At 37.6% G+C, this 19758-nt stretch overlaps 1 protein-coding gene across 4 annotated transcripts; it reads left to right on the forward strand.

Annotated features, from left to right (window-relative positions):
• Window positions 1-2224: 2224 nt before the first annotated feature.
• On the forward strand, window positions 2225-19647 carry C2H5orf34 (chromosome 2 C5orf34 homolog). 4 transcript variants are annotated; one of them, XM_087958451.1, is made up of 13 exons: window positions 2225-2474; window positions 4240-4476; window positions 5669-5758; window positions 7659-8296; window positions 9258-9359; window positions 13808-13928; window positions 14852-14943; window positions 16066-16135; window positions 16226-16396; window positions 17713-17807; window positions 18347-18439; window positions 18771-18811; window positions 19243-19647. In XM_087958451.1, exons 2-13 carry the CDS (start codon window positions 4282-4284, stop codon window positions 19482-19484), a joined length of 1950 nt encoding a protein of 649 aa, XP_087814577.1. In that variant the 5' UTR covers window positions 2225-2474; window positions 4240-4281; the 3' UTR covers window positions 19485-19647. The 4 variants fall into 4 exon arrangements, with proteins under 4 accessions (XP_087814577.1, XP_087814579.1, XP_087814578.1 ...); XM_087958452.1 differs by having other exon boundaries at window positions 2341-2474; window positions 19249-19647; XM_087958453.1 differs by lacking the exon at window positions 18347-18439 and having other exon boundaries at window positions 2244-2474.
• Window positions 19648-19758: the final 111 nt, after the last annotated feature.

Consider the following 19758-nt stretch of genomic DNA (forward strand, 5'->3'; position numbering starts at 1 on the left):
TTAAAATGCAGTAATTCTGCTCAGTCTGGAATTTGATCCTGACCGGCTCAAGGTTGGCTTAGCCTTCCATCCTTCCAAGGTTGGTAAAATGAGGAGCCAAATTATTGGGAAAAATATGCTGACGTTATAAACCGCTCAGACTGCTATAAACACTGTGGAATGGTATCTAAGTCTTAAGTGCTATTGCTATTATGATCACATATTCACAGAGCCACTGGTGCAATAACATCAGTCACCAGAGTTACAGTTGGCTCTCCAAAATCTTGGATTACTGAATCCTAGAAGTGGAAGGAGTCATTCCAACCCTTAACTCGGTGCAAGAACTAAGATATCCTTTGTTCAGTCTATGATTCAACAAATGAAAAAAAAAATCCATTTACTCATTAAATAATTAGTTATATTAGTGTATTGTTCTTGGTATTAATAAATGTTAAGCCCAGAATTAATCTATGAGGCAGGTGGGCTTTAAATTTGACAATTAAATAAAGTCTGCCTTGTAGTTTAAGGCCATTATTTTAAATCCAGAGTGCTAGAATGGTAAAAACATTTAGTGGCTTAATTATAAACATATCTGGTACCCTCCCTACAGCATTTCCTGGGTGAGGAGGTAGAAGTAACTCATGGTGGTCTTGAAACATCTTAGCAGCTTTCTCTCAATTATTTCTACACAAATCTCAAGATCTTGTCTACCTGCAGAAAACAACTACATTGTTCCTGCTTGTTCAGGGCTCCAGCTTCTTCATCCTCAGGAGATTCCATTTTTTAAATAAAAATTGAAAGACTGAGGATCTCATGGATCTCTCCCTGTATGCGTGTGCTTTAGTTCCAACAGTACAGAATACTAAATCTTCTACAAGGAAGAGTGTTTACACAACATACTTCAACCACAAACCAGCCACCATCATCTCCTCTACGGTGTGGTGTGAACTCAGATTATATGGTTCGTATATTATGAGTCTATAGAGATTCTCAGTCATCCAGGTTATGGTTGTCCCAAGGGTGCTTTTTCAGGAGACAACTGGACTTTCTTGTTTTTTCTTTTGAAGATGTTTCGCTTCTCACCCAAGAAGCTTCTTCAGCTCTTCCATTCCCCACTATCCTGTCAGAGCTGAAGAAGCTTCTTGGATGAGAAGCGAAACATCTTCAAAAGAAGAAACAAAGTCCAGTTGCCTCCTGAAAAAGCACCTTTGTGATTAGTATATTATGCACCACTTAACATATAGTTATGCCATTAGAGCTTACCAAGTTCTATAATACAAAAATTACATAACGGAAGACAGAAAATAAATGTTGGAAGGTAGAATCCAAGTTTTTAGAGGAAAAAAAAGAAAAACTTTGGTTTGAGAGATGGGGGAATAGTTTGCTTATGACAAAGGAAGAACACTGGCTATGTCTCACTTATTGTCCATCAGACTACAGGAAATGACAGTGACTACTGTATAAACAATTGGACTTGTAGCCCTAGCCTAGATGGTGCTCCTAAGTTTTGCATCCACTGACAAGCGTGGAGGTGGCCCTTTGCTTTATTCCAAATGGCACAAGCTTATTTATTTTGTCAAGCGATTATTAGATAACAGGTATAAGTATAAACATGGTTATGAATACATGAAATGGATACGTATAAGAAAAATAAAAAGAAACAATAGGACAGGGATGGTAGGCATGTTGGTGCGCTTATGCATGCCCCCTACAGACCTCTTAGGAAAGGGGTGAGGTCAATAGTAGACAGTCTAAGGTTAAAGTTTTTGGGGTTTGGGGAAGAGACTACAGAGTCAATTCCAGACATTGACCACTGTTGCTGAAGTCGTATTTTCTGCAGTCAAGTTTGGTGCGGTTTACCTTGAGTTTGTATCTATTGTCTGCTCTTGTTGTGGTTGAAGCTGAAGTATTCATTGACAGGTAGGACATTGCAATAGATAATTTTATGTACTATACTTAGATCGGACCGAATTTTGATGTGCATGGTTCCGTACAAAATCACAGTAGAGCTCCAAACCCTTCAACCTTGGGGGAAGAATCCCCATTCTGATCCAGGAAGGACTAGCAGTGGGAAACACCTTTTTCTGGAAAAGGTAACTCAGAGCTGTCTTAAATCCGAACACTTCCTATTTTACTGGATCCCTCTCAAGCTCCGCCTTCCCTAAAGAGGCGCGTTAGTCCGTTTGAATCCAGACCTCCTCCTCTTAGTGCCGCCTCTTGAGGCTTTTTTTTTTCCGCCACCCCCGCGCTCTTTGGTTGGTTTCCCGGCTCCTCGTACACCGAGGAAAGAGGACTTTAACGGAGCGAATTTGCCCTAAATGAGCTACGCTGTTTAGACTGGGTTTCCCTATTTGCACGAGAGGAAGATTAACAGGCGCTGCGTTGCTTCCTGCGGCCCAGGAGCCAAGGAGTAGAAGCTTACTCGGAACGGAAGGCTCTCGTCTCGGCGGATTACTGGAGAGAGAGAAAAATACATATTGTGTGTGAGCAACCAGGTAGTTCAGTTTCCTTTGGTGTCGTCCGAATATGTTACGCGAGAGGTCCAAGCAAACGAACTTCTAGCTAGTAACAGCTAATGTGCGATTAGCCTTTCTCCCTGAAAACCTGTGCACCGTTTTATTTTGGAGGTTTAGGCACGCCTGGCCTCATAGCGCTTGCCATCTTTTTATCTTTATTTTTTTATTGAGTTTATTGTTAAATGTCTTTCTTGTTAGCCCCCCGCCCCCCCCCCAGTTGTTGAGAGTTGTATGGCATGTAATTTTAATAAATTATTATTATCTGATCACAACAATGTGATGTCATAGCTGCTATTTCTTTACTCACAATATATACACAATATATATTGCTGTAGTATAGGTGAAGGCCAGAAATACCTAGCCTTTGGCAATTGCCAGATGGAAATTTTATCAATGTGCGTATTTTCTAGGTGCCCTCCAAGATTTTTTGATATGGTACCCATTGTGCCAATAACCACTGGGACCGCTAAGTTTTTATGGTTCATTGCACAGTCAGCCAGATATTTAGTCTGGATGTGGCATTTTATCCACCTATCAAGCCCTTCCTAAGATAGGAAGATGCGGTTTGGTGATGTTACAGGCATCATTGCAGGATGTAAGCTGTTCCAAGTAAATTATTAATAAAATAGTTTAATTAAGGTGGGTATATCTGCAAATCTAGGCAGGGGTTTATTGAGCATGTGAAATAACTTTTTGTTCCCTGTTGATTCAATTTTTGGAGGAAATTGTACTAGAACAGATTCCGTGATGCTCAAATTCTGATCAAAATAGCTGCGTGTGTAGATACCCTAGCCATTTACTTTTATTTCCAAATAAATATCTGAGAAAGGCCTTCTGTCTTTTATCTGTCAGTTCAACTGCTGAGGAGCCCCACAAAAGTATGGGCTCTATTTCTAGTGTTGCTCCACAATCTTAACTGTAAATATAGTAAAAATATAGTCTACAAATCAGGTGGGGGTAGGGAGTGGTGGCTCCTGTTGATTTCATGGATACATCCAAGCCTGAACCTCAATTTTTGCATAAATTCCACAGTAAGAGGAATGCTTTAGAAAGCAAGAAAAAGAAACACTGCAATGCCCCAAAAGCTATTCTTCTCATCTAATATCATGGTGAAAAGGATATGGATATCTTAACTTTTTTAGACTAAGAGCAGCAACAAATAGATGAATCTTGGATAAAAACTGAAACTGATTTAATATAATAAATTAATCACAATGCATTTTCATATATAGCAGTAACAATCAGACAACTGCTTTGGGGATGAACTCAACCATTTGGGATCTTTATTGGGCTTGAGATTATGCTACCTGCTGAGGACTTTTGTAGAGTTCTTACTGCTGAACAAAAGTATAATACACTTTTGTAGTACACATTTGTACATAGTCCTTACTTACCAACCACAATTCTTTCAGCAATTCTATTGCTAAGTGACAGTTGTAAAGTGAAACATGGCATGACTGTGAGAAGGCAGCTGAGAAAGTTGCAAATATTGATCGCAGAGCACTGTGACTAAATACAAACCTATTGCAAAGTACCCAAATTGCAATCGTGTGATTATGGGAATGCCGTGGTGACGACAACTTTAAGGATTGGTCATAAATCTCTTTTTTCTACACCAATGTAACTTTGAACGGTCACTGAACATATAGTTGGTAAGTGAAGGCTACCTGTAATATTACTGATATTTGCACCATTCCTTATCCACACCTATATGCTAAATAATCAGTTGTAATTCCTTTCACAGATTCACTTTGTAAAAACACTTTATGTGTTTTTTGTTGTTGTGATGGGATCGGAAAGTCTCATGATCCTGTATGAAGATAATTCAGTGGAAGTCCACTATGCAAATGGCTCCAGATTGCTCCTTTCTCCGTGTGGATCGGAGTTCTTGTTTGAAAAGGCCACCCCTCCGTCTGCTCACCCGATACAACCACCGGAAAGAGTTCGTCAGAGGACACCCTTTGCTATTAGTCTCTATCGGGTAAACAAAACATTCTTTCTCTAAGCAGGAAGAAAAAGATGGCCTGCTCTGGGAATAGAATAGAATATAACTTTATTATGGACATAGACCAGCAATAGACATCACTATTTACAATATATGAAAAATAGTACTGACACATTATAGTACATTAATAGCAGATAATAACATCCCTGTTAAGAAAATACATGTTCTCGAACAGTTAGCGTCACTCCCTAGTTTATGTGAGTGAAGAGCTCCATTTCTATAATCAATCCCAGTGATCATCATATAAGAGATAATTGATAAGTTAGTAATCCAGTTGTTAAGTGAATCTGTCTTTGACTTTACTTGTCAAAAGGTTGCAAAAGGCAATCCCATGAGTTTGGAACCCAGCAAAAGTCATAAGTATTGAATCAGTTGACAAGCATTTGAATTTTGATCACATGAATATGGGGATGCTACAAGGGTTATAACTGAAAAATCATAAGTCATTTTTCAGTGCTGTTGTAACTTTGAACAGTCACTAAATGAACTATTGTAAGTCGAGGAATACCTCTCTATATAAGGAGGCTTAAAAGATATTCAGTGAAGACCATGTTGAGCCTTCAAAACAATCCAATTAAAGAGTTACAGATTTTGTTAAAATACTATTAAAGGGGCAATGGCCAGGATTTTAAACAGTAGCACCCCAAAGTGTAAAATGTTCTTGTAGGTTGCATTGGTGCCAGTCTTAAAATTGTGTTCTTGAGATTTTTTGGATCAAACTCATGATCATTATACTGCCCCATACCTGTCCTAATTCTAGGCAGCTCATAAGTGTCTAGCTACATCAGTGTACAAGAACAGAAAGCTGGACTAAGGAATTATTTGGGCTGATCAATTAGATTCTTGTTCTGTTTCTAGGATTCCTCATGGGAAAAATGGTACTGGTGAACATACCTTACTTGGTAGCATGCAGTTTTAGCTTTCTGTGTATAGACCTGGATGCCAGTAAATTATCTGTGGGAAGACGGAGTAGATGGATTTTGCTTACTTTCCATTACAAGTTAAAAACTTATTTTTCTTCTCTTAAAATCAGAAATTACGCTGGATGACATTTTAAAAGAGCTTTTTGTATAACAATAACTCTAAGGAGTGAGAATTAAGTGGTTCTTCCAATATCAATTCTCAAATCAAATCAAATTCTTTTTCCTTTTTTTTTTTTTTTTTTTAGGAACAACTCTTGCGGGCAATAGATTTCCGAAATCAATACTCTGAGCGACCCTATTTACCTTCAGACATTTTACCTCCAGAAAGGAAAAATGTAAGTTTTGAGTATATATTTGGAAACAAAAATGGATTCCAATGAAATATTTGACTGGCTAATTTTATGTGTTATCTTTGGGAAATATGCTTTGATTGGCTTTGATACTAAGTTTTATAGTGTGATGCTTTCCATGTGAGCCCACCTAGTTCACCACCTCGTTTTTTTACTGGAGGACTAAATGCAGCTAGGCCTCTTCCAGCTTCTCAGGCTTCTTCAAAACAGGTAATAAAGGAAACTCATCTGACTCAGAATTACCCCAGATCTAACTGAGTCACTCACTGTGCTGAATTCTTCATTGACTTGGTTATGCAGGTTGGCTGTTTGGTTATGGAAGCCTTCAGTGTAAATATATATAAAATGAATAATTAATCATTCTTGCTGACAAGTTACCCTAAAATCCACAGTGAAAAAGTTTCTATATATTCTTAATAACATTCGATAAAACATGATTTTTATTTTAAGGTGTTACTAGATTCTGAAATGTGCACATTCCCATAATTGGAATCTGACTTACATAATTTCCTGATAAATAATTGCATCAAGAAAACGAATCCATTCCTATTTTCCATATTTAAAAATGTCAGCTGTTCCTCTATTAATGAATCATTTTTATCTGTAGAGGGAAGAGAGAATGGCCTTGAGGGACTAGAAGAGTTGCTATCAAAGCCATGGTCAAACAAAAAAGGCCTGAGTACAAGGCAAGAATGTAACATGTCTGGGACAAAAGCCTTCCTAATTCACAAGAAGATGTACAAGGCAAGGAGGGGAGAAGCTCTTTCAGACTTGCAAGATTCTGTTACTATAACTCTGTTATAAATGTTGTATTGGTCTATGTGGCACCAGTTTCCTAATTAAATCCTAATTCCTGTATTGAAGGTCTGATATCACCTTACTGCAGCTACAAGAAATGCAATAGGTTTAAGACCCTTATCACAAACACCTCCTAAATTATATAAAAATAATTTTGTAATATTACCATCTTTTTGTTATCCATAATAATCTTTGAAAATTCCTGGAAATTATCTTTGTTTGGATAAACTGTAATGTTTGCAAGCTACATCTCTTAGTTCCATTATCTACTCTGTTCCACTTACTTACCGGTATATTTATTTATATCTACAATCTTAGGCCTCCTGAGATAGCATTCCAAGTTCTGATGAATTTTCTTGTGAATTTCTTTCTCTAAAATTTAATTCAGGATGTTGACCTCCAAAGAAGGGAGCTGTGAATTGAGATTCCCACAGCATCTCTATACCGTCTTGGTAGCTGGCTGTTTCTAAGACCAGAAGATTCATCCCAGAAAAAAAGAAAACAGCAAGAGAAAGAGTTGTGATGAAATTTACATTATGCCAGAATAAGTAGGGTTAGATATGGCCCCCATTTATACTGGCGTAATGCAAATTTAATCATAACTCTTTATGTTTGTTTTTTTAATAAGTGAGGTTAGATATGGTTCTCAAATACTTTGGCCACCTAATGAGAAGGAAGGACTCACTGGAGAAGAGCCTAATGCTGGGAACAATTGAGAGCAAAAGAAGGAAGGGACGACAGAGAATGAGGTGGCTGGATGGAGCCACTGGAGCAGTAGGCGTGAACTTAAATGGACTCTGGAGGATGGTAGAGGACAGGAAGGCCTGGAGGAATGTTATCCATGGGGTTGCGATGGGTCAGACACAACTTTGCAACTAACAACAACAAAATATAGTCCGCTGTCCTTTTTCATTCCTCAGTTCAGAAAAATACCCCGAATGTATTCTAAATGTATTCTTTCCTATTTCACACAAGGATATGAACAGAGAAGTACTAGCGTTTCTTCATCTTCTCTTTTGATCTGCTATTGGCAGGGCTTTGGGAAAGTCTAAGCTATCAGAATCTTAAAACTCAGTCTCTTCTACAGGTTATTTTCACAGATGTCACTGAAGCCAAATGGCCTGGCCTTCATACGGCTAATGAGGAAATGCGTCTTCTAAATGGCAATGTGAAAGTCACGTCTTTAGATGGACACGCTTCTCTTATATTACCAGAGTATCAGCAAGAATTTACGGTGGAGTTTTTATGCAAAGTAAGCAAGGGGTTATCATTCCCATCGTCGTTTTCAAAGGGGAGCCCCTGTAAGTCAGCCCAAGCAAATTATGAGAGTTCCAGCCAAAGCTCTGATTTAAAAACTCGTTCAAAACCGCTAGGAACAAAAATGAAGGACAGCGATGGTATAGAAAATGCTGTGCAAGAGAACAATTCAAGTGCTGTGCAAAAAGAAGACAGGATATCTCAGTCTTCCCAGAAGAGTTTATTTGAGTACTGTAGGATTATACAGCATATATCAGTGTCATCCTGCCCTGAAGAATGGAAGTACCCGTTGTCATTAGCATTAAGAATTCATCAGTCACTTGGTGGAAATGAAGTTGGCTCTAGTAAAGGAAAGAATGAAGATGATTGTGTAAGCCTGGATCTTGCTAATGAATACAGAATGACTGACACAGTTACTACTTTACCTTCAGCTTTACCTCTCAGTTGTCATGCTCCATTTCTACACAGGTAAGTTAGTTTTATACATTAAAATCTCTGTATCCTTCATTTCTGTCTTTTTAAAAACGGCCATTTAAACAGCTAAAAATCTGTTCTAAATCCTACCACCATCCATACCAATGTAGACAATGGGTGTAATTGTCTCCAGGTATCTGGAAAGGACCAAATGAAAGAAGTTGCTTTAACGATTCTAATCAAACATTGCTTTTTGAGATCTTAATATTAAGTATTCCCCTTAAGACAGAAACCGTTATTGTACAACAAATACTTTGAAGTAATTTGCAGCTGTTTGTTACATTATCTTCAGTTTTGGATGGTAAAATCTAAATACCATAGAGTAGAATATTCTTTATTGGCCAAGTGTGATTGGATACACAAGGAATTTTTCTCTGGTACCTAAGTTCTCAGTATACATAAAAGCAATCATAAGTCATCAAACACCCATAAATCATAAGATACAACTAACAAAGTGATTGTGATAAGATACCAATAGGACTTTCTAATAGGAAAGATGAGAAGGATAATAGTAACACAATCCTGCCACATGGTTAGATATACTTAGGCATAGATAGGGCTGTGGGAATTATGTGTTGAGCAGAATGATGGAATAGGTGGGAAACTATGTATAGTTGTTTTGTCATGCAATGCCATATAGCAGCATCCTGAGAAGGAGCAGTTGAAACAGTTTACGTCCAGGATGTGAGGGGTCTATAGATATTTTCTCAGCCCTCCTTCTGGCCTGCGCAGTATACAAGTCTTCACTGGAAGGCAGGATGGTTTATTATTATGCTTATTAACATCAAAATTCAAATCATAATTAATACTCTTCTATTCACACTTTTATCTTTAAAGGTCTAAGTAGTCTAAACATTAGAGCTTTCATAATCTCTCAACACTGTATAAATACTACTGACTTGAAATATGTATGTCTACTAACAAACATTAAAAACATTATTGATTTGATCCACAGATGGACCTTCACTGATATTTTTGAACAAAAACAAGAGGAGGATGCATATCACTCATTCTCGCAACCTATCAAAGTACTTTGGAGCAAGGGTATTATTTACAGGTATGCGTATGTGTCAGTGGTGGGATTCAAAATTTTTTACTACAGGTTCTGTGGATGTGGTTTGGTGGGCGTGGTGTGGCTTGGTGGGCATGGCAGGAGAAGGATACTGTAAAATCTACATTCTCACTCCACTCCAGAGGAAAGATGCTGTAAAAGCTCCATTCTCACCTCACTCTAGAGGAAGGATACAGCAAAATTCCCACCCCATGCCACTAACCTGCTTTCCAGCTCCACTCTCCTATGCAGAGAGCAACAAAAGAAGACGCAGTCAGGCTTCCGGTTTGTCGGCTTCGCGAGCGGCAGGGATTTGCGAAGCTGCGCAATCCCTGCCGCGCTAGGCGCTTGGGGCTCCGACCCAGCCGGGTACGGAGCTAGGCTGCCCTGCAGGGGCAGCTGAAGGTAGGGGGATCCGGAGAAGGGTTTGGGGTGCTGCAGACCCCCTCCTGGCCGGCAGAACCCCCTTTTCCCAGGACGTGCAGCGGCGGTCCGTAATGGCCGCCACAAAGAAGCTGGCAGCCGGGTAAGAATGCGCAGGAGGAAGTGGAGAAAGTGATTGAGAGGAGAAAGTTTTTCTTGGCTCCTAGGACTCTAAGACATATTTAATAAAACTCCTGAAAAGTATGACTTTCTGAATAATACCTGCCAGAAGAGGAAAAAAGCGGCTGCTTGAAGGTGCTGAAAGGATAGCTTTCCCTCTTTTCCTACGGAATAAATAACTGGATATTAAGAAACCTATTTTTAGGTGGAAATTGGTTTTAAGCGATGAGTGGGAAGAGAGGATTAAAAAGAAAATATTTGTATGCTAAGACTTGTTGGAGCAGATGCCTTAAGGATTTGAAGACTAGAATATATTGTAACAAGACTTTAAACAGATTATGGACTTTCTTTCTCTTTGATTGATATCACCCCAGAAGGAGAAAGTGAGAACTCTGCCTTGGTTTGGACTGATTGATAACTTTGGGACTGTTCTATCTTTTTTATTTTCTTTTGAATATTCTGGTTGTTGTAAGAAGAAAGAAGGAGAAAAGAAAAGAAAAGATTTATAATGGCTCTTTCTGTTGAGGAACTAAGAAATGGTGTGGAAGAAGCTTTCCTTTTCTTAGAAATGGCGCTTACTAATTATCAACAAAAATTACAACAGATGAAGACAGCAGAGGAACAAGAAAGAAAGGAAGGAGCCATCTTTAATGAATCTCAGAATTTGATCCAGAAAAAGGAGAGAGAAAGAAAAGAAAAGAAGAGAAAAGAAGAAAACTAAAGGATTTAAGGACTTAAGATCTAAAAAAACATTTAAGAAAGGGAAAAATAAAGTGCAAAACCAATATGATGATTGTAAACAAAGGGGAAAAGAAATACGACAGAGAAGGGAAGCCGGTAAGGCAGAGGCTAGAAGAAGGGGGCAGAAAGGTTTGTTGGGAAAAGAAAGAAAGGGAAAAGGTGGAGAAAAGCTACAACGTTTTGAAATTAAATGGAAAAAGGAATTTTTATGGATAATGGATAAAGTATAATTTTTTTTAAAAAAAAAAAAGATTTTGCAAGGTACATAAGATGAGATGGTAGTATTGCAATGGTTTAAGAGTTGATAAGAGATTAAAATGTTAAAATGTTTAAAAATGATTGGTTTTAAAACTTAATAATAGGAGAGGTTTAGAATATTGTTTTAATTAAAGAGTTTAATAAAATTATGGTATTGATGTTATTATAAAATTTTTATTATAGTATTTCTTTTTAATATTTGGATTTATTCTCTAATTATGCACTTAATTGTGTTGGATGTATTAGTTAGATAGAATGTACCAAGCAAAATCTGATTGGGTATTAGATATTATTTTAAAGATTAATTTGATTAACTTAGGGGGAGATAGAAAGGCATCATACTCTGATTAATGATTTCAGGAGAAACTGATTTTCTTTTTTTCATAAGGGATGAGACAAAGGGATGATAAAAAATGGACAAAAGATACAAATATAATGATTTAAACTAAGATGATTAATTAAGGTAGAATTAAGAAGTGTGAAATATGTGGAGAAGTTAATATAGAAGGCTTAGAATGGTAAATAAAATAAGTAATGATATGTAAGATGAGCATGAATATAATTGAAGTCCATGAAGAGAGAGACACCTGGGTCCAAGTTACTTTCCAAAAAGATATTTTTTTATGTTTTGTGTGTTGTGTGTATATGTCTTTTTGGGGGAGAATTGGTAAAAACTTGTAGAAATATAGAATGAGAATAATGGTAACTAAGTCAGAAAGAAACAGATGAAATAATAATAATGATATTGAATAAGAGTAAAGAGAAGTAAAGAGAAATTGAATAAGAGGTTTTGGTATATTATATGGAAATGGTTTAAAACAGAATCATAATTTATCTGACTTGTTAAATTTACAAGGGAAAAAGGTTTAAACATGTAATGAATAATGATAATTTGTGTGTTTTAAAAATTAATAAAACTTGTTTTTAAAAAAAAAAAAAAGAAGACGCAGTCGATCAGCTGGGACTCAGGAGGCAGAGAATAGATGGGGGCGGGGCCAGTCAGAGATGGTATTTGCCGGTTCTCTGGACTACTCAAAATTTCCACTACTGGTTCTCCAGAACTGGTCAGAACCTGCTGAATACCACCTCTGGTAGGTGTGTTTATGAAAGGAGCTTTAAAGACTTAATTCATCTGTATTCGGTAAGAACACTGAAGAATTTGCAAAATAATAATTATAGATTTTTAATGAGCATTGGTGTTCCAGTATAATGAGCAGGTGGTCCTCACTTACCAACCACTCATTGAGCAATTGTTTGAAGTTATGATGGCACTGGATGAGTGCTACCTAGGGTAAATCCTCAAAGTTCTGACATCGCAGATCCATGGTCAAATGCTCATGATTCACCCCCCCCCCCCCCCCCCCCCCCCCCCCCCCCCCCCCCGGCCCCCCCCCCCCCCCCCCCCCCCTGTCGCTTGGCAACCAGCTTGCACTTAACTATGGTTGAGGCATCACATGGTCAGCATTTGCAACCTGCCCTGCTGTCTTTCCACAAGCAAAGCTAATGGAGAAGCCAGCAAAGAAGGTTACAAGTTGTTCTGGTAACACCTCCCACACACAAACATCCCAGGCCTTTTTGTACAGCATATCTTCCCTCCAGTGGTGGAATTCAAAATTTTTTACTACCGGTTCTGTGGGCGTAGCTTGGTAGGCGTGATATGGCTTAGTGGGTGTGGCTTGGTGGGCGTGACAGGGGAAAGATACTGTAAAATCTCCATTCCCACACCACTAACCTGCTTTCCGTCTCCATTCTCCTGTGCAGGGCAACAAAAGAAGATCCAGCCAATCAGCTAGGACTCGGGAGGCAGAGAATAGATGGGGCGGGGCCAGTCAGAGGTGGTGCTTGCTGGTTCTCCGAACTACTCAAAATATTTACTACCGGTTCTCCAAAAATAATGAGAACCTGCTGAATACCATCTCTGCTTCCCCCACTTCCTCTTCCCTCTGCTCGAACACACCTGCTTCCTCCTTCCTTCAGTTACAAAATCACAGCACCCCCTACTCCACTTACATATCCTCTGCACCAGGCCTCCCCTAGCCCCTGGCAGTGTCCCTGCTGTTTACTTGACATTTTATCCACTTCCCACTTAATGATCCACACATCTTGGGATTATGATGTCAATTGGGATTACCTGGACAACTATTTCCCATTGCCCATTCTGATAACATTCTGGAAAGTCGTTGAAAACTTGATAATTCTCCCATGCTTGGGATGAGAAGATCTTGAGACTCTTAACAGGTTTGGCAGGGTTTGCAAGGTTTTTAATTTTACACATTATAGCATTTTATAATGTAAAGTGTCCACTCACTAGAAGTAGTATTTCTTTAAAAAAAAAAACACTTTATATCTACAACATACTACACTGCCTTCAGACTACCAATCCCATCTTGGGAGTCACTTCAAATTAAGATCTCTTGGTTTAAAACATGGGTCGCTAACCTGGACCTGGTCCGTGGACCAGCACCAGGCCACAGCATTCCAGAAACCGGGCCGCACAAACAAGCAAAGCTCCGTTCGTGGGATGCAGGCAGCACACGAAACCACACCCCACCCACACCCCGGACCATAGAAAAAACTCTCTCCATGGAACCAGTGCCCAAAAGGTTGGGGGCCACTGGTTTAAAACATTTAACATTGGTTTTTCTTCTTCCTTAACCCTGGTTTTTTGTAATACTTTATTAATGGTTCAGGAGAATATAAAAACTTGCTTAAACTTTTAATATTTCTTTAATTTCAGTATTTAATTACAGATTGTAATTCTTTCTTCCATGGATCAATAGACTATGACTAATTATTTTAAAATCTGTTAGTTTTCTCCCAGAATCAGATCTTTGACTTATCTATAATTAATCTACATAGCCTATTGAGATAATAAAAACATAGTGGAGCTAATGACCCATACTTTCTATTAGGTTTTCCGTTGGACTTAGAAGTATAGAAATTTATCCTGGAGATGGATCAGTGTTTAAGTCAGAAGGTTTCTTCTTGGGAAAATACTTCACTCGTTATTGTATTAACCCACATACAAAACAGGTAAATAAAAGCAAGTAAATCTTTTCTTGAATATTTTATGATAGCTGTTTTTCAGGAATGCTGTAAAACTATCCCATTTAAAATGAAGATTGTGATAGATTAAGAACCATGATAACATGCTAACAAATTAATGAGAGAAAGAGAGAGAAAAGGGGTACTCTACATGTGTACACACGTGTGTGTGTTTGCACATACAGTACAGTTTTCTTGCCTTTTTGCTGATGACAAAAGAGAATGTATAGACTATTAGTGCATTTAGTTATTTTTTTTTACTTATGTATTCATATACTGTATATCCAATTCTTTTTACCTAAGGTTCTTACAATTATTAAAATCAAAGCTGAGATTGTTGATATCTAGACCTGCAACCATGGTTTCAGTGTTTGGTTTTCCTTTCATGAAACATAAGATAACAAAGCAAGTTCTCTTCTAATATAATGACCCTTAATTCTACCTTAAGAAACATCTTTTCCCAAAAAAAAATCAAATTGGTAACTTGGCTCCTTCTTATATTATCCATCTTCCCCTATTCCTAGAATATTCCCCATCATCAGCGCTTACCTTTTTTTTTCCTTTTCCGAGAAGATAATCCTACTTCCACATTAATTCCTGGCTTTACTGTAAGAACTGAGGTGCTTTATGTTCATGTGGAAATCCCTACACCTATCAACAGTCTTAGGCACTCTTGCACTTTTAGCTTTTATTTTTGACAGAGCTGCCTCAGACCTACAATTATCTGTGGCATATGTCACAAAAACAAGAGATTAGAGCAATTTAACACCAAAGGAACAAATTGCTTAAAACCGTATAATGAACAACTGTTCATACTTGGAGTCCAGTAGTTTAATGGTCTGTTGTACTTGCTTTGTTGGTTAGCTCTTTTTCTAAATAGTTATTTTTTTTCTTTCACATTCATCTTTTAGATAGAAGAAACTATGTATTCTGTAAACGGCCTACCACCTCATGTCCCTGGGAGTCTCTACTCTGTAGGGACAATAATAACACAGTCAGTAAGGTGGGATACTTTGCTTTCTTTTAAGTATTTGTTCGTTTATTTAGATTATACCACTCAGTTTTCTAGGTAATTTGGAATATTTAGTCACTTTCAGTAACATTGACAAAAGGCAGCAGTTAATGTTCAAGTACCCAAATCCATGAACCTACCGTGTTTCCCCGAAAATAAGGCACCAGGTCTTATTTTCAGGGGATGCCATCCACTGACCAACCTCACTTGCGTGTGTCACCCCTGACTTCCTTTTTGCTGTCAGAGGCCTTCAGGAGCTTCTGCGGCTTGCTGGTTGCAGAAGTAATGGGCCGGCAAGGCAGGTGTCAGGGTGTGCGAGGCCTGTTTACAACTGTCCAAAGATAAGTAGCAGGGCAGCTCCACCACCACCCACATCCCCACCCTAGCTTAATTTTTACCTGTGCACTCTGGAGTGGGCAGGATCTTAATTAGGGCTTATTTTAAGGGTAGGGCTTTTGCATGTGTAAAAATCAAGCTAGGACTTTCAGGGTAGGTCGTATTTTCGGGGAAACGGTAGGTTAATTCTGGGAATTCTGTAACAATCATAAATGCAAAAACTGGTCATAAATCACTTTTTTCAGTGTCAATGTAACTTTGAACAGTCACTAAATGAATGCTTGCTGGCTGAGGACTACCTGTATATGGATGCCATATAAAATAAATCTATCTTGATTCTAAAGAAGAATAGCTAGAAATTTTAAAATTTTGCCAAAGTTTACTGCAAATCATCAAGCAGTTGTGTGTTAGACCCGTTTCCTTACTGCTCATTCTAGCATAAGGTACTTGGGCATAAAATAGTTATAATTTTTTCCAAACATTTTTGTTTTAACAGGTATTTAACAATACAGTGAAAAAGAAAACCAGGAAAAAAATGGAAAACTAAAAATAAATAGGTTAGAGGGTTAGAAGCATTACAACAATAAGTTTTTGAAAGTAACATCATTAGTGAGCTAAGAAGTAGTAAAATATCCCATGTTAATTTTGAACGTCAGAACATTAAGATCAAGTTAATATGCAATAATTAACAGCAATGAACAGTATGCGTAATATATTTAAACGTTTTAGAGGCTTGCAATGTTATGAAATGTTAATATTTTTTATTTTTCTACTTAGAGTTCTTCAACATGATCTTGAGAATATGCTTTCCTTAACACATAATTATAATGTTTGCTGCTGGAAGTTGGTAGGTATGAATATGATAATCAAATACCAGCATAAGATAAGTTAATACAACTAATATGTATCTTATTTGATTTCATTTGTTTTTTAATAGTCTTCTGAGACAGGTGGAAGAGAAGTGTTACCACTCCCTGTGGCTGAAACATTTGTTCCTAATGTAGGAAGATTCTTGGCTTATTCAGATAAGAAAATATATGCTGTATTTTGTGATGGGACAGTCCTGAATATGGAGTGGGATTTCAGTTCTCACTTTGGACGATCACAGGTGAGCAATAGGTAAAGTTAATTATATTTATTTCATATTTAAAGAAATATCAAGAAGGGCCATTGGATAAATTGGATCAGATCAGAATAAGTCACCAAGTGCAGAATTCCCATCCTTTAAACAATGTTTCTTGGCAACTTTAAGATGTATGGACTTCAACTAGATGTTTTGAGGGGTGGAATATAAAAATTCCAGTGCCTGCCCTGTGTTCAATACTGCCCAAGATAGACTTTTTATTTTATGGTCTGTTTATACACATATGCATATTTGCATGCTTCAGGAACACAGTAAATACAAAAGAAATATCTTTTACAAAAGGTTAGCATCAGATCCTCCCGTGCTAATAGTTTTACAAGCAGCAAGGGATCACCAGCATTTTCAATATTAAGCAAGTAGTTCAACGTCTTTCCACGTGATGTTTAGAGTCTTTAAATCTTCCATGAATGTTCTTTGCCATGTATTTTGAGGATGTCCTCTTCATTGTTTGGTATCAGTGGGGGAGATCCATTTCATTGCCATTAACAGACAGTAGAATATATAGAATGGAAGGAAAAGCTCCGCTATTCTAATAAAGGTCTTTACAAAGTGTTGAAAAATAACACAATCACAAGTGTGACAGAATCCCTAGTTGACGATGGTTCTTTTAAAGCAGGGGTGGGAAACTATGGCCCTTTTACAGTCTGTGAACTTCGACTCCCAGAATTCTTGAATCAACTATGCTGGCTCAGGATTTCTGGAAGTTGAAGTTCACAAAGCATAAAAGGACCATAGTTCCCCACTGTTTTAATTTAAAGGAATAAACCAATTCTTCATTTGAGTGTTACATCAGGGATTGTATGCACAGAAGACATGAAACTTTAGCTCACCAGCAGGTAGCAGTCAGAGAAGGGACTTGATATGCAGGGGGTACAACTGTGGCTTATTTAAACTGGAAGGGAATTTTGGGGATCTTGCAGAAGATCCAGAAAGCTACCTGGTCCCCAAGTTTAGAAACAGACTAGGACAGAGGTGTCAAACTGGATTTCTTCGAGGGCCGGATCAACATTGCAGTTCTTCTCCGTGGGCCAGCTGGGGGACGGGCTGGATCCCTCCTGCAGCACCCTGTGGCCAAAATGGGGCACGGCTCCCCCACACCCCATTTTGGCTGCCAGAGGCACTGCGGGCCGATCCTTTGCTATTTCCAGGCTGGGCCCACGGGCCAGATTTAAGCACCACGCAGGCCAGCCAGATTTTGACACCCCTGGACTAGGAGAATTAAACATGGCCTAATAATAATGATGTTCTTTCCTATTTTATTTTTTCTTCCTTTGTTCAAGAATCCTCAAAAGAACAACACAGGTTGGTGTAAACTGACTTGTCCTGAAGGAGCACAACAGCTTTTCCAGATTGATCATCCTGGGCCCTATGAGAGGTACTTCTGGAAAATTTTAGGAGACTCACTCAAGCTCAACTTCTCTAAAACTGAGGGGGTGAAAGTTGTTTTACAAATTACTTTAGCAGCAAAGTCCCTGTTTTACATATGGCAGATGTTAACATAGTTGTATAGTTGTTGATAAATGGCTGTACTTTTTCAAGAATTACGTTTGTTTTCTCCAGACTTCTTTGTGTTATAACACAACTGTTAAGATTTGTGCAATCCTTGTATTAGCAGAAAATCGCCAAAATAAATAAATAAATAAATCCTTCTGCAGCTGCCAAAATGGTTTCTAAGATCAAACACTCAAGTCCCTTCTATTCCTTATGTCACCATCACTGTCATATAGCCCTCATCCATTCTGCTGATAAGTCCATAAAAGTTACTGACCCTCCTGCATTTTTATTCTGCTCTTTATTTTTTACTATTTTTACTAACTTGGTTATTATTCATAAGATACTCTACATTTGCCATGAGTCCTTAAAAGCTGTTTCCCATGTACACCAGATTCAACAAAACATTTTTCTTTAATGCAGATATATCACAACAGTGGTGGAATGGTGCAAAAGCCTGAACAGAGATAAAGGGACGTGTACCAATACAAAAGAATCTATTCAAGAACAAAGCTGGTATTCTTCTTAACTAATAAACCAGAATATTCTCAAATCTGCAGTGTTGCTTTGTAAAGCCACCCATTGGATTTATTATCTTGGATTTGATATTCCAAGGTTCTTTTTCCCCCTTTTAAATAAAAGTATTTTTTCTGCAAATTAGTAGCAAAATGTAACTTTCTAGCAATTCCTCTTTTTTTTTGTAGAAGTACATTAAATAGAAACAACGAAATAAAGTGAACTGTTAATGTTCACTTTTTAGAGGGCCATTCTATTCTACCTTATTTTGCTAATGTTATATCAAACAAGAAAATGTTCATTTTAATTAGGTTTCTCTTTTTTCCCGTAGGTCAGTTGCGACTGAGCTCGAAAAAATAAGACGATTCAATTGTATCCTTTTGTACATCTTATAAATCCTCACAACACTTCTTAAAATAAGTAATTCTTGGTTTGAGACATCCAATTATTGCCCTATTGGGAATGCTAATTCAGTTTTCCAGTCAATAAAATAGCTGGAAACAATAACATCCACATGGTATAGACTTTGTTGTGATGATATTTGTTATGTCATAGTTATTAACTATGGATTTTCATTCTTATTTAATGAAATACTCCAAAGAAAGTTCTAAATTGTGATGTGTATATTTAGTTGTGTTCCAAGTTCACAGTCAAAGGGAAGTTTTTATAAAAAATTTATATACATGCATATTGGCATTGCAGAATACAGGTTACAAAAGTCAACAAGTTCCTTCTAATTTGATTAAGAGAAGAGAAAAGTGGCTGTTTTTAGTATCATGTTTCTCCTTAACTACATACTATAGTTTTAGTCGAGAACAGCAATATTCCAGGTAGGATTTCAACTGTGGGAAGAAATCTGTCATCCGACATAGATACAGGAAGTGCATCAAAAGAAGTCTTCTTGGCAGAGGATGTCAGTATCAAGAACATAACTGAGTCTCTGGAAAAAACTTCAAAAGTTATAAATGATATTGACTCTCTTCTGGCTTCTTCCACAAAGCATGCTGGAGTCAAAACTCTTTCAAGGAAGATTGTCCGTCTTTAATCTGACTGAAAAAGCAAAGGTCACTAACTTCACAGATGATTATATAAGATTTATATAAATTATGACATCATAATTTATTTTTTTAAAGACTAAATATTAGAGTCCAAAGAAAAGTGAAATGTGGCTTCACTGAGATACACAAATAAAATTTACCATATATGGACTATTGACTTATTTTTTTAACAGTTTCTCAATATTTTTCAAAGTCCACAAATAGGCCTAACCAAGACAATATGTTCTAATCAAATTGGCACAGTGCTTTATTGTTTGATAA

Source organism: Notechis scutatus, chromosome 2 (genome assembly GCF_049901735.1).
Source record: "Notechis scutatus isolate UNSWTSFEM ecotype Mainland chromosome 2, rNotScu1.2, whole genome shotgun sequence".
NCBI classification, from domain to species: Eukaryota; Metazoa; Chordata; class Lepidosauria; order Squamata; family Elapidae; genus Notechis; species Notechis scutatus.